We start from the raw sequence: 13,084 nt of genomic DNA on the forward strand, positions 1-13,084 counted from the left end.
CCCGTCACTACACCTTCATTACACTGTCACTACACCTTCATTACACCGTCACTACACCTTCATTACACTGTCACTACACCTTCATTACACGTCACTACACTTTCACTACACCGTCACTACACCTTCACTACACCGTCACTACACCTTCATTACACTGTCACTACAACTTCACTACACTTCATATTACACCGTCACTACCACTTCTTCATTACACCGTCACTACCACCTTCACTACACCTTTCATTACACCGTCACTACACCTTCATTACACTGTCACTACACCGTCCACTACACCTTCATTACACTGTCACTACACCCTTCATTACACTGTCACTACACCTTCCACTTACACCTTCACTTACACTGTCCTACACTTTCAACTACACCTCATTACACTGTCACTACACCTTCATTACACCGTCACTACACCTTCATTACACTGTCACTACACCTTCATTACACTGTCACTACACCTTCATTACACGTCACTACACTTTCACTACACCGTCACTACACCTTCACTACACCGTCACTACACCTTCATTACACCTTCATTACACTGTCACTACACCGTCACTACATCTTCATTACACTGTTACTACACCGTCACTACACCGCCACTACACATTCATTACCACCGTCACTACACATTCATTACACTGTCATATACTACCTTCTACTGTCACTACACCGTCACTACACCTTCACTACACCTCACCTACACTGTCACTACACCTTCAGTACACTGTCACTACACCATCCACTACACTGTCACTACACCTTCAGTACCCCATCACTACACCTTCACTACACTGTCACTACCTGTCACAGTATACGTGCAGTGTTATTGTGATGTCATTGAACATGTGTCAGCAGGAATGTAATTTTAAAGATGCAGTCCTTTAAACCTACAGAGAGCCCTAACCCTCTGTGCTCAGCCTGTGCTCTGTCCGTGCTCTGTCCGTGCTCTCTCCGTGCTCTGTCCGTGCTCTGTCCGTGCTCTCTCCGTGCTCTGTCCGTGCTCTGTCTGTGCTCTGTCCGTGCTCTGTCTGTGCTCTGTCTGTGCTCTGTCCGTGCTCTGTCCGTGCTCTGTCCGTGCTCTGTCTGTGCTCTGTCTGTTCTTCTCCGTGCTCTTCCGTGCTCTGTCGTGCTCTGTGCTCTGTCCGTGCTCTGTCTGCTCTCTCCGCTCGTCGTGTGTCTGTCCGCTTGTCTTGTGTTGTCTGTGCTCTCTCCGTGCTCTGTCCGTGCTCTGTCCGTGCTCTGTCTGTGGTTCTGTCTGTGCTCTGTCCGTATCTCTGTCGTGTCTGTTCCGTGCTCTGTCTGTGGTCTGTCTGTCTTGATCTGTCCTGTTGCTCTGTCCGTGCTCTGTCCGTGCTCTGTTCTGTCTGTCTGTCTGTTGCTTGTGTCTGTGCTCTGTCCGTGCTCTGTCCGTGCTCTGTCTGTGCTCTGTCTTTGCTCTCTCCTTCTGCTCTGTCCGTTGCTCTGTCCGTGCTCTGTGTGTGGTCTCTGTCTGTGCTTGTCCGTGCTCTGTCCGTGCTCTGTCTGTGGTCTGTCTGTGCTCTGTCTGTGATCTGTCCGTGCTCTGTCCGTGCTCTGTCCGTGCTCTGTCCGTGCTCTGTCTGTTGGTCTGTTCTGTGCTCGTCTGTTGTCTGTCCGTGCTCTGTTAATGCTGCTGTCTGTGTGATCTGTCTGTGATCTGTCTGTGCTCTGCTCTTGTGATCTGTCCGTGCTTCGTGTCTGCTGTTGCTTCTTGTTCTCCTTTCTCTCCGTGCTCTGTCTGTCGTCGTGATGTCTGTTCTTTGTGCCGTGTTGTCCTTTTTTTTTTGCTCTTATATCTTTCTGTCTGTGTGTCTGTCTTGATCTGCGCTTGCTCGGTGTCTGTGCTCTGTCTCCGTGCTCTGTCTGTGCTCTGTCTGTGCTCTGTCTGTGCTCTCTCCGTGCTCTGTCCGTGCTCTGTCCGTGCTCTGTCTGTGGTCTGTCTGTGCTCTGTCTGTGATCTGTCCGTGCTCTGTACATGCTCTGTCTGTGATCTGTCTGTGATCTGCCTGTGATCGGTCTGTGCTCTGTCTCTGTGGTTTGTTGTGTTTCAGTTGAGAGGCGGAGGAGGTTCAACATCAACGACCGCATCAAAGAACTTGGAGACCTGATCCCCAGATCTACAGACCCGTCAGTGAACGCTTCATCCAAACATCATAAAAACATTTCAGGCTTTTAATGTGAAATTCCTGCACAGGAAGTGCATGATGAGTACCTTTAACAACCTTGTTAAGATACTGGAGTGAGCGAGTGAATCAGAGAAATTAGTTAAATAAATGCAAAGCTCAATAAACTCATTAGTGCTTCGTGTGTGTTAACGAGGCGTGGCCTGTGATTGGTCATCAGGGAGACGCGGTGGAACAAAGGGACGATCCTGAAGGCGTCGGTGGATTACATTCGCAAACTGCAGAAGGAGCAGCAGAGGAGCCGAGAGATGGAGGAGAGGCAGCGGAGGCTGGAGAGCACCAACCACAGCCTGCTGCTTCGTGTGCAGGTGAAGGGGCGGGGCCAGGTGAGGGGGCGGGGCCAGCTGAACTGAGTCATGTTGATGATGACATAACTTCCTGTCTGTCTGTTGTTGCAGGAGTTGGAGCTTCAGGCTCGCCTCCACACTTTCTCCTCTTCCTCCTCCTCCTCCTCTCTGGACCCTCAGACTCTCCCTCCTCCTCCGCTGCCTCCCCCCTTCTCCTCCTCTTCCCCACCCTCTTCCTCCTCCTCCCTGGTCACCCCCTCCCTCGGGCTGGATGCACTGAGCTTCGTGGATCTCGACGAGCCTCCGGGAGCGTCCACCGTCTTCTCCCCGGACCTGATGACGGACGTGGGCCTAACGGAGCTCCATGGCCTCCTGATGGAGGAGGAGGTTGTCGGAGGAGGAGGCGAAAACCCCCTGCTGTCCTGCAGGAGGAGGAGGAGCAGCTCCAGCATGGATGAGGACCTCTGATGACATTATCTCACACGCAGGGATCCTATTGGCTAATTTTTTTTTTTTAATGGAACTTTTTTAATCAGTGACATCATCAAAGTTACCATGGTAACCGCTGTGTAGTTTGCAGACTAGGAAGCTGATTGGACGAGGATCAATGACTGTGATTGGTTCAGACAGAATGATAAATTTAAAATATAAATATTCACACGTGTAGCAACGTGCGAAGCATGCTAACCATGCTAGCTGTTTGACCAATCAGTGACCGCCAGCACTGTGAGCTCTGCTCTGATTGGTCAGCAGAGAAAAATAATAAATATTCAGAGATTAGCAAAGACTCATGAATTATTCATTTTAATTAGTTAACGAGCTTTAACAAGCTCCTTTAAATCACCTCAGTGATTTTTTTCAATGATTTAAATTAATCAGTTTCTTCAAGGCCATGCCCCTCAGTGATGTCACAACAGGTGAAACCCCCGAAGTACCTGTGTGACTCACCTGTGCTGTCAGACTGAAGAAGGGAAGTTATTTATACCGCCAAAATAAAAGCTTCAGTGTTTCAGTCAAAACCCGACTGATGAGCAGCATCATCACTGATCTGTGACATCATCATCTGTGTGATGTCATTGGCTGCTCAGTCCTCATGCAGACAAAGATGGCCGCTTCAGCTTAGCTAACGAGCTAACTAGCTGTTAGCTCTGTTTATCTCAGCGCTAACGTTAAAGTTTCAACGTCACGTTTCAAATACTACAAATGACTACCCTCACCGTGATGTCACTGTGATGTCACTGTGATGTCACCGTGTGACACAGCTGTTACATGAGATGATGTCATGGATGCAATGTGACAGTGGTTACTATGGCAACAGCAGCTGAGCTGAAAAAGGGAATTCTGTTTTTTTATATTTTTGACATTTACAAACATTTTAGTTTATAGATTTTTTTTTAGCTTTTATTCTTAAAATCATTGTTTGTTTTTATAAATTCAAACTTTTTTTATCCAAATAAATAAAATAAAAAATAATAAAGTCACTTTAAAGAACGACAACACGCTGAGCCTCTTTGCTTACACACAAACAAACATTTATATCATGAGCACAGATGCAACTTAATAACATGACCTCATTACAGTGAATCCACCATACATGCTGGGATAGATGCATGGGCGGACTGGGACAAAAAAATCGGCCCTGGCATTTTAGACCAGACCAGCCCCCCCCCAGCTCCTGCGCGGCCCACATTGCCCATCGCTAAGCCCCAGAGTCCCAGAGTGTGTTTGGGGTGTGTGATCTACTCGTTAAATATATATATCGGGACTTGTCGGCCCAAATAGCACGTCGGCCCACCGGGCAAATGCACAGTATGCCAGATTGCCAGTCCGTCCCTGGATAGATGGCAGGTCAGTGATCATGTGACCACAGGTGAGCGTTGGAACGTAGACGGAATGGAACATCGAGAGCTTCACCTTCAGGCGGTCCAACGGTCCAGAACAACGTCCACAGTACTGCAGAAGCTGCATCAATCCGCTGACCCCGAGATGCTTGAACTCCTTCGCTTGGTGCTGTAACTCACTCCCAACTGTTTCCTGAACTGTGGCCTCAGACTGGGAGGTGCCAACATCTGCAAGCAGCAGAGATCCAGTTTGACCAGCAGGAGGCGCTCAGGTCACAAACACACGTAATAACCCTGAACGCATCATGACCTTTCCTGTGGACCCATCCTGAGACCGGAGGACTTCCCATGATGCACTGGGCTCTTCTCATATCACTAACTGTGTGTGTGGGTGTGTCTCTCTTTCTTTGATGTCAGTCCTCCCAGAGGTCAGAGGTCAGGTGGCATTGTCATTTCAGTGATTTCCTTTTTCCTGTTTGGACCGTCCTGGCATGTCGCTTCAACAAACACACACTTCCTGCCCCCCCAAACTGTCAATCATGGCGAAACATCGGCAAGAGAGGAGGTACAGTTACTGTGTGACACACACCTAATGAGTACTTTTACTTCTGTTACTTCAACTATTTTGATACTTTTGTATTTTTTCTGAAGTCTAATAATATGACATGATGTCACTGTGATGTCACTGTGATGTCATTAACACTGATTACTGTGAAGAGTAACTGTAGAACTTTTTATCAGTCATAATATAACATGAAAATATAAAAACAAAGAAGCAGATTTTAGTTTCAGCTGTTCGGGTCCAGACAGTGACATCGTCTTGTAGTCCTGCTCTCATTGGCCGCTCTACGTAGGGAAGCAAATGGAGCAGCACTCCAGACAGACCTCCAAACAGTCGGACGAGCCGCAGCAGTCCTCCAGTATCCCACAATCCAACATGGCCTGACATGCCTCCTCCGTACAAGCCGCCTCCCCCGCCACCTCCACGCAGCAGCAGCAGCCAACCGCAGCGTCACAGCAACCAGTCCCGCCCACTCCACACACAAGACACTCCCCCAAGGCCGAGCACATGGACAGCAGCTCGCAGAACAGACAGGCCAGGAGACAGTGAACGCAACAGTCTGTAAAGAGACAATCAGAACAGACAGGTCAGGAGACAGTGAACGCAACAGTCTGTAAAGAGACAATCAGAAGAGACAGGCCAGGAGACAGTGAACGCAACAGTCTGCAAGGAAAGAGACAATCAGAACAGACAGGCCAGGAGACAGTGAACGCAACAGTCTGTAAAGAGACAATCAGAACAGACAGGTCAGGAGACAGTGAACGCAACAGTCTGTAAAGAGACAATCAGAACAGACAGGCCAGGAGACAGTGAACGCAACAGTCTGTAAAGAGACAATCAGAACAGACAGGCCAGGAGACAGTGAACGCAACAGTCTGTAAAGAGACAATCAGAACAGACAGGCCAGGAGACAGTGAACGCAACAGTCTGTAAAGAGACAATCAGAACAGACAGGCCAGGAGACAGTGAACGCAACAGTCTGTAAAGAGACAATCAGAACAGACAGGCCAGGAGACAGTGAACGCAACAGTCTGTAAAGAGACAATCAGAACAGACAGGCCAGGAGACAGTGAACGCAACAGTCTGTAAAGAGACAATCAGAACAGACAGGCCAGGAGACAGTGAACGCAACAGTCTGTGGGTCAAACTGATCCGAGGTCTGTGGAGTGTTGATATCGTTGTTGGTCCACTCGTTGGGTGTTTTGATAAAAAAACAGACCAACTGATGGTGGGAGGGTTATCAGAGTTTGTGTGTGTGTGTGTGTGTGTGTGTGTGTGTGTGTGTGTGTGTGTGTGTGTGTGTGTGTGTGTGTGTGTGTGTGCGCGTGTCTGTCCAGCAGAGATAAGCAGTCCTCCATGTTGAAGCTGATAACAGTCAGATGGGGGTGTGTTCAGTGTTCTGCTTCCTGTCACACTGACACACACAGTTTGGAAACATCATATGAATCCAGCTGTATGACATCATCAACCTGTGAGACCGTTAACGAGCTCGTTAGCTCAGAATGTCACTCAGAGTCTCAGCTGGTTTCATTTGATCAGTCAGACCACATGACCTCATCAACACTCAAAACAATGTCAACAAAAACTAACAGGCTAACAGGCTAACGAGCACTAAGTCTTCAGAATTGTTCTACAGTCAGACAGTCTCATCAATCATTCTAGAAAGAGTACAGCCTTGACCCAGTGAAAACCACCAACCACCACCTACACCATGAGACCCACAGGTGACCCTAAAGACCCACAGGTGACTCTAAAGATCCACAGGTGACTAAAGACCCACAGGTGACCCTAAAGACCCACAGGTGACTCTAAAGATCCACAGGTGACCCTAAAGATCCACAGGTGACTCTAATAACCCACAGGTGACCCTAAAGACCCACAGGTGACTCTAAAGACCCACAGGTGACCCTAAAGACCCACAGGTGACTCTAATGACCCACAGGTGACCCTAAAGACCCACAGGTGACTCTAAAGACCCACAGGTGACTCTAACAACCCACAGGTGACCCTAAAGACCTACAGGTGACTCTAATAACCCACAGGTGACCCTAAAGACCCACAGGTGACCCTAAAGACCCACAGGTGACCCTAAAGACCCACAGGTGACTAAAGACCCAAAGGTGACTAAAGACCCAAAGGTGACTCTAACAACCCACAGGTGACCCTAAAGACCCACAGGTGACTCTAACGACACCCAGGTGACTCTAGTGACCCACAGGTGACTAAAGACCCACAGGTGACCCTAAAGACCCACAGGTGACTAAAGACCCACAGGTGACTAAAGACCCACACATTTTGAACATAAAGTCCACCAACACGCTGACGACCTCCTGTTATATTTAAGACGAGCAGTCCTGACAAACTTTACATCATCGGAGACTGAATCTGATTGGCTCACCGTCCCCAGCGACCTCCTTAATGTGGGCGGCATCTGTCTTTAAGGAGGCGTGGCTTCTAGTGGAGGAGAGCCGCTTCTGATTGGTGCTGTGTTGATGATGTTGTTGGCTGCCGCTGTGTGTGTCACAGGTGGACAACTGAGACAGAGGAGGAGAGGTGAAGGATGAAGAAGGAGGAGTGAGGACAGGAGGAGGATGCACAGGTGAGCTGTCCACACCTGAGAGACAGAGAGATGACATCAGAAATGACATCAGACCCAGATAGATGATGTCATGGAGCTCAGGTGTTCAGCAGTTACCTTTCGGATTTCGCAGTGCGGAGGCAGGCTGAGTGGGCAGCAACCGAGACACATCATCGATGGAGGTGCTGTCCGTTAAAGATTCATCACCGCTGTCGCCGTCCTCTGACCTATCAGAGGGAGGGGGAGGAGCCTCCTCTGCAGGAAGAGGATCTAAAATATCAGAACAGTGTCGCCATCAAGAACTTCCTGTTCAGACAGGATGTGGATCTGTGACATCATGATCACACAGAAAGATATCTGCCTCACCTGTGGTGTGATGTGGCAGTGTCCCATTGGCTGTTGGTTGGCTGGAGATGCATTCTGATTGGATTTGTTTCTTATTGGCTCTGTCCTCAGTGATGTCAGAGCTGCTGCAGTGTGATGTCACATCCATCCTGCTGGTGTGATGACATCATAAAAATACCATGACTTGTCTTTAAATTATCTTTATTTACTTTAATGATGTATAAGCGCAGGTCGTCAGAAAACAACGGTAAAAGAACATTTAAAGAACGCAGGCAAAGGAAGAATACAGGCAAACTCGTAAGCTATCTCTTTACAATAAAACTTTTTAAAGACTTTTTTCTTTTTTGGCTTTTTCAAGCTTTATTTTGACAGACAACTGAAGAGTGACAGAATTGTGGAGAGAGACAGAGACAGGGAAAGAGCCACAGGTCGGATTCGAACCCTCGGCTTCCACAGCGAGGACTGAGCCCTCGCACGGGCAGCTGCTCACAAATATTTTCTCTAAATGAACAAACTGCTATTTTAAATATTACACATACTTTAACATGTAAAGGAGCACTGTCACGGTGTAGCAGTACTTTAACTGCAGTACAGTTTTACTCATCAACATGAAAGAAAAATAAAGTTTCTTACCTGCACAAAGATCCTCTCTCCTCTTTGTTTCTTTTTCTCTCCCAATAAAAACGTTTTGGCCGTTTGAAGCACGCTCATGCACCGCCTCCTCCACTTCCTTTAAATAGCCCCAGATAACACACATACACACCACACACACACACACACACACACTTTACTGTAGTATTCCTGTAGTATTTTCTTCAGTTTTAATATGAATATTAACTTGTCAGTTATTTATGTTGTATGTATATTGTATGTATGTTGTATGTATGTTGTATATATGTTGTATATATCAAATCAATTTTATTTGTATAGCCCAAAGTCACAAAGTACATTTGCTGGGTGGGGGGTGGGGTCCCCCAGCAGTCTAATCCTATGGCAGTATAACTAAGGGATGACCTGAGCCAGCACTAACTATAAGCTCTATCAAAGAGGAAAGTCTTCAGTCTACTCTTAAAGGTGTTGACCGTGTCTGCCTCCCGAACCCAGAATGGTAGTTTGTTCCACAGAAGAGGAGCCTGATAGCTGAAAGCTCTGGCTCCCAATCTACTTTTGGAAACTATAGGAACCACAAGGAACCCAGCATCCTGAGAGCGCAGTGTTCTAGAGGGGTAGTAAGATACTATGAGCTCTTTTAGATATGATGGTGCCTGACCATGAAGAGCTTTGTAAGTAAGGAGAAGAATTTAAATTCTATTCTAGATTTAATAGGTAGCCAATGCAAGGAAGCCAAAATGGGAGAGATGTGATCTCTGATCTTGGTTCCTGTCAGAACACGTGCAGCAGCATTCTGAATTAACTGCAAAGTCCTAAGAGACTTATTAGAGCAGCCTGATAACAAAGAGTTACAATAGTCCAGCCTTGAAGTAACAAATGCGTGGACTAGTTTTTCTGCATCCGCCTGAGAGACAATGCGTCTGATTTTAGCGATGTTACGTAAGTGGAAGAATGCAGTCCTCGAAATTTGTTTTATGTGGACGTTAAAGGACAAATCCTGATCAAAAACAACTCCAAGATTCTTTACAGTGGAGCTGGAGGCCAGGGTGATCCCATCTAAAGTAACTAAGTCTCTAGAAAGAGAGTTTCTGAGGTGTTTGGGTCCAATTACAAGAACTTCAGTTTTGTCTGAATTTAACATCAAAAAATTGTAGGTCATCCAACTTTTTATATCCTTAAGGCATGCTTGGAGTTTAGTTAACTGATTGGTTTCATCAGGCTTGATCGATAAATATAATTGGGTGTCGTCAGCATAACAATGAAAATTGATAGAGTGATTCCTAATAATGTTCCCTAAAGGAAGCATATATAAACTGAATAGAAGTGGTCCAAGTACAGAACCTTGTGGGACTCCATGACAAACTTTGGTCTGCATGGAGGATTCATCATTGACGTGAACAAACTGAGATCGATCTAAAAAGTACGATTTAAACCAGCTTAGGGCGGTTCCTTTGATGCCAGTTTGATATTCCAGTCTCTGTAAAAGAATTTGATGGTCAATGGTGTCAAATGCAGCACTAAGATCTAACAGGACAAGTACAGAGATGAGTCCTTTGTCTGATGCCATTAGGAGGTCATTTGTAACTTATGTTGTATGTATGTTGTATATATGTTGTATGTATGTTGTATGTATGTTGTATGTGTGTTGTATGTATGTTGTATGTATGTATTTTGTATATATGTTGTATGTATGTATGTATGTATGTATGTATGTATGTATGTATGTATGTTGTATGTATGTTGTATGTATGTTGTATGTATGTTGTATGTATGTATGTATGTATGTATGTATGTATATATATATGTTGTATGTGTGTTGTATGTATGTTGTATATATGTTGTATGTATGTTGTATATATGTAGTATGTATGTTGTATGTATGTTATATGTATGTTGTATGTATGTTGTATATATGTTGTATATGTTGTATATATGTTATATGTATGTTGTATATATGTTGTATATATGTTGTATGTATGTTGTATGTATGTTGTATATATGTTGTATGTGTGTTGTATATGTGTTGTATGTGTGTTGTATATATGTTGTATGCATGTTGTATATATGTTGTATGTATGTTGTATATATGTTGTATGTATGTTGTATGTATGCTGTGTCGTCAGGGGGACTCTGTGTCTCAATGCTGCCTCCTGCTGGAGTCATGTCAGTAATGTCAGCTGACTTCAGGTGAGTCTCCGTCCTGCAGGTGTCGCTGCTGCTGCAGCTGCTTTAACTTCCCGCACAGGAGAAGAAGAGGAGGAGACGGAGGAGGAGGAGAAGAAGGAGGCGGAGGAGGAGGAGGAGGAGAGGAAAGGAGGAGGAGAAGGAGGAGAGGAAAGGAGGAGAGGAAAGGAGGAGAGACAAAGAGAAATCCGCGGACTGTTAGAAATGAAAACAGAGTGTTGAAGATTAAACCGGAAGACGGTTTGTGTGCAACAACGTCATCATGGTGAGTGTTTACTGAGAGAGACAGACAGGCAGACACAGAGAGACAGACAGACAGAGAGAGACAAAAAGACAGACAGGCAGACAGAGAGACAGACAGGCAGACAGAGAGAGAGAGACAGACAGAGAGAGACAGTCAGACAGACAGACAGACAGACAGACAGGCAGACAGAGAGAGAGAGACAGACAGAGAGAGACAGTCAGACAGACAGGCAGACAGAGAGAGACAGGCAGACAGAGAGACAGACAGACAGGCAGAGAGAGACAGACAGACAGGCAGACAGAGAGAGACAAACAGACAGAGAGAGACAGACAGGCAGAGAGAGAGAGACAGTCAGACAGACAGAGAGAGAGAGACAGACAGAGAGAGACAAACAGACAGAGAGAGACAGTCAGACAGACAGGCAGACAGAGAGAGACAGACAGAGAGACAGGCAGACAGAGAGACAGACAGGCAGAGAGAGAGACAGAGAGAGACAGACAGACAGGCAGACAGAGAGACAGACCGGCAGAGAGAGAGAGACAGTCAGACAGACAGGCAGACAGAGAGAGACAGACAGAGAGACAGGCAGACAGGGAGAGACAGACAGAGAGACAGGCAGACAGAGAGACAGACCGGCAGAGAGAGAGAGACAGTCAGACAGACAGGCAGACAGAGAGAGACAGACAGAGAGACAGGCAGACAGAGAGACAGACAGACAGGCAGAGAGAGAGAGACAGTCAGACAGACAGGCAGACAGAGGGACAGACAGACAGAAAGAGACAGACAGACAGACAGGCAGGCAGACAGGCAGAGAGAGACAGACAGACAGACAGGCAGGCAGAGAGAGAGACAGACAGGCAGACAGACAGAGGAGAGAGACAGACAGACAGACAGACAGGCAGAGAGAGACAGACAGAGAGAGAGACAGACAGAGAGACAGACAGAAAGAGAGACAGAGACAGACAGGCAGAGAGAGAGAGACGGGCAGAGACAGACAGGCAGAGACAGACCACAGACTGATGTGGTCTGTTAAGGTCTGTTGTGGTCTGTTGAGGTCCGATGTGGTCTGTTAACGTCTGTTGTGGTCTGTTGAGGTCCGATGTGGTCTGTTGAAGCCCAATGTCGTCTGTTGAAGCCCAATGTGGTCTGTTGAAGTCCGATGTGGTCTGATAAGGTCTGCTGAAGTCTGATGTGGTCTGTTGAGATCTGTTGAGGTCCGATGTGGTCTGATAAGGTCTGCTGAAGTCTGATGTGGTCTGTTAAGGTCTGCTGAAGTCTGATGTGGTCTGTTGAAATCTGTTGAGGTCTGATGTGGTCTGATAAGGTCTGCTGAGGTCTGATGTGGTCTGTTAAGGTCTGGTGTGGTCTGTTGAAGTCTGTTGAAATCTGTTGAGGTCTGGTGAGGTCTCTGCTGGTCTCTGGTGGTTCCATTCTTTTGAAACTAAACCACTTGTTGTGTGTCAGGAGGCAGAGCCTGGAGGAGCAGAGCGAGGCCCGGACGAGGAAGAGGAGGTGGAAGGAGGTGATGAAGAGGGAGGAGCGGACACCGTGGAAACCCCCAATGGGCCGGTCTACTGTGTCTGCAGGAGACCGGACATCAACTGTTTCATGATGTAAGAACCTGTCTGTCATCATGAGCCCACAGACAAGTACCAACACTAACATGTCTGTCTGTCTGTCTGTCTGTCTGTCACTCAGAGGGTGCGACAGCTGCACTGAGTGGTTTCATGGCAGTTGTATTGGAGTGTCAGAGAAAGCAGCGAAGTCCATCAGAGTCTGGTACTGCCCGTCCTGCAGAGGTCAGTCAGCAGCTGCTAGCTGTGTGTTAGCTGTGTGTTAGCTGTGTGTTAGCTGTTAACTGTTAGCTGTGCGTTAGCTGTTAGCTGTGTGTTAGCTGTGTGTTAGCTGTGTGTTAGCTGTGTGTTAGCTGTTAGCTTGTGTTTGCTGTGAGCTGTGCGTTAGCTGTGTGCTAGCTGTTAGCTGGTGTTAGCTGGGTGTTGAGTGTTAGCTGTTAGCTGTGGGTTAGCTGTTAGCTGTGCGTTAGCTGTGTGCTAGCTGTAGCTGGTGTTAGCTGTGTGGTTTAGCTGTGTGTTAGCTGTCTGGTTAGCTGTGTGCTAGCTTGGGTGTGTTAGCTGTGGCGTTAGCTGTGTTAGCTGTGTGAGCTGTGTTAGCTGTGTGTTGCTGTTGCTGTTGTTAGCTGTTAGCATGG

The 13,084-nt window shown here is 46.9% G+C and overlaps 3 protein-coding genes across 7 annotated transcripts in view; 2 read left to right on the top strand and 1 right to left on the bottom strand.

The window, feature by feature from the left end:
- Window positions 1-3,827, top strand: part of tfe3a (transcription factor binding to IGHM enhancer 3a) — a 16,103-nt gene extending 12,276 nt beyond the window's left edge. Inside the window, exons 7-9 of the mRNA XM_027275601.1 lie at window positions 2,091-2,166; window positions 2,383-2,530; window positions 2,621-3,827. Coding sequence (XP_027131402.1) covers window positions 2,091-2,166; window positions 2,383-2,530; window positions 2,621-2,977 — 581 coding nt within the window. The 3' untranslated portion in view covers window positions 2,978-3,827. The remainder of the gene's footprint in view (window positions 1-2,090; window positions 2,167-2,382; window positions 2,531-2,620) is intronic.
- On the bottom strand, window positions 3,534-8,613 carry LOC113744737 (myoD family inhibitor). Of its 3 annotated transcripts, XM_027275603.1 has the most exons (5): window positions 8,469-8,613; window positions 7,857-7,987; window positions 7,608-7,760; window positions 7,311-7,526; window positions 3,534-5,471 (listed from the first exon to the last, which is right to left on the bottom strand). In XM_027275603.1, exons 2-5 carry the CDS (start codon window positions 7,981-7,983, stop codon window positions 5,197-5,199), a joined length of 771 nt encoding a protein of 256 aa, XP_027131404.1. In that variant the 5' UTR covers window positions 7,984-7,987; window positions 8,469-8,613; the 3' UTR covers window positions 3,534-5,196. The 3 variants fall into 3 exon arrangements, with proteins under 3 accessions (XP_027131404.1, XP_027131406.1, XP_027131403.1); XM_027275605.1 differs by having other exon boundaries at window positions 7,608-7,745; window positions 7,857-8,471; XM_027275602.1 differs by having other exon boundaries at window positions 7,857-8,471.
- Window positions 8,614-10,738: 2,125 nt separating this feature from the next.
- The window catches only part of cxxc1a (CXXC finger protein 1a), a 10,408-nt gene continuing 8,062 nt past the window's right edge, over window positions 10,739-13,084 (top strand). For all 3 annotated transcript variants that reach the window (XM_027275688.1, XM_027275689.1, XM_027275687.1), the window contains exons 1-3: window positions 10,739-10,896; window positions 12,340-12,488; window positions 12,574-12,674. In XM_027275688.1, coding sequence (XP_027131489.1) covers window positions 10,894-10,896; window positions 12,340-12,488; window positions 12,574-12,674 — 253 coding nt within the window. In that variant the 5' untranslated portion in view covers window positions 10,739-10,893. The remainder of the gene's footprint in view (window positions 10,897-12,339; window positions 12,489-12,573; window positions 12,675-13,084) is intronic.

Source organism: Larimichthys crocea, unplaced genomic scaffold, assembly GCF_000972845.2.
Source record: "Larimichthys crocea isolate SSNF unplaced genomic scaffold, L_crocea_2.0 scaffold148, whole genome shotgun sequence".
In the NCBI taxonomy this organism is placed as follows: Eukaryota; Metazoa; Chordata; class Actinopteri; family Sciaenidae; genus Larimichthys; species Larimichthys crocea.

What these genes read in the sequence shown, in the direction of transcription:
- LOC113744737 (XM_027275603.1), bottom strand. Translation starts at nt 7,983, where the DNA reads ATGGATGTGACATCACACTGCAGCAGCTCTGACATCACTGAGGACAGA. An exon ending in ACTGCCACATCACACCACAG is followed by an intron (nt 7,761 to 7,856) that starts GTGAGGCAGATA and finishes CTGATATTTTAG; the next exon opens with ATCCTCTTCCTGCAGAGGAG. An exon ending in TAAGGAGGTCGCTGGGGACG is followed by an intron (nt 5,472 to 7,310) that starts GTGAGCCAATCA and finishes GTCTCTTTACAG; the next exon opens with ACTGTTGCGTTCACTGTCTC.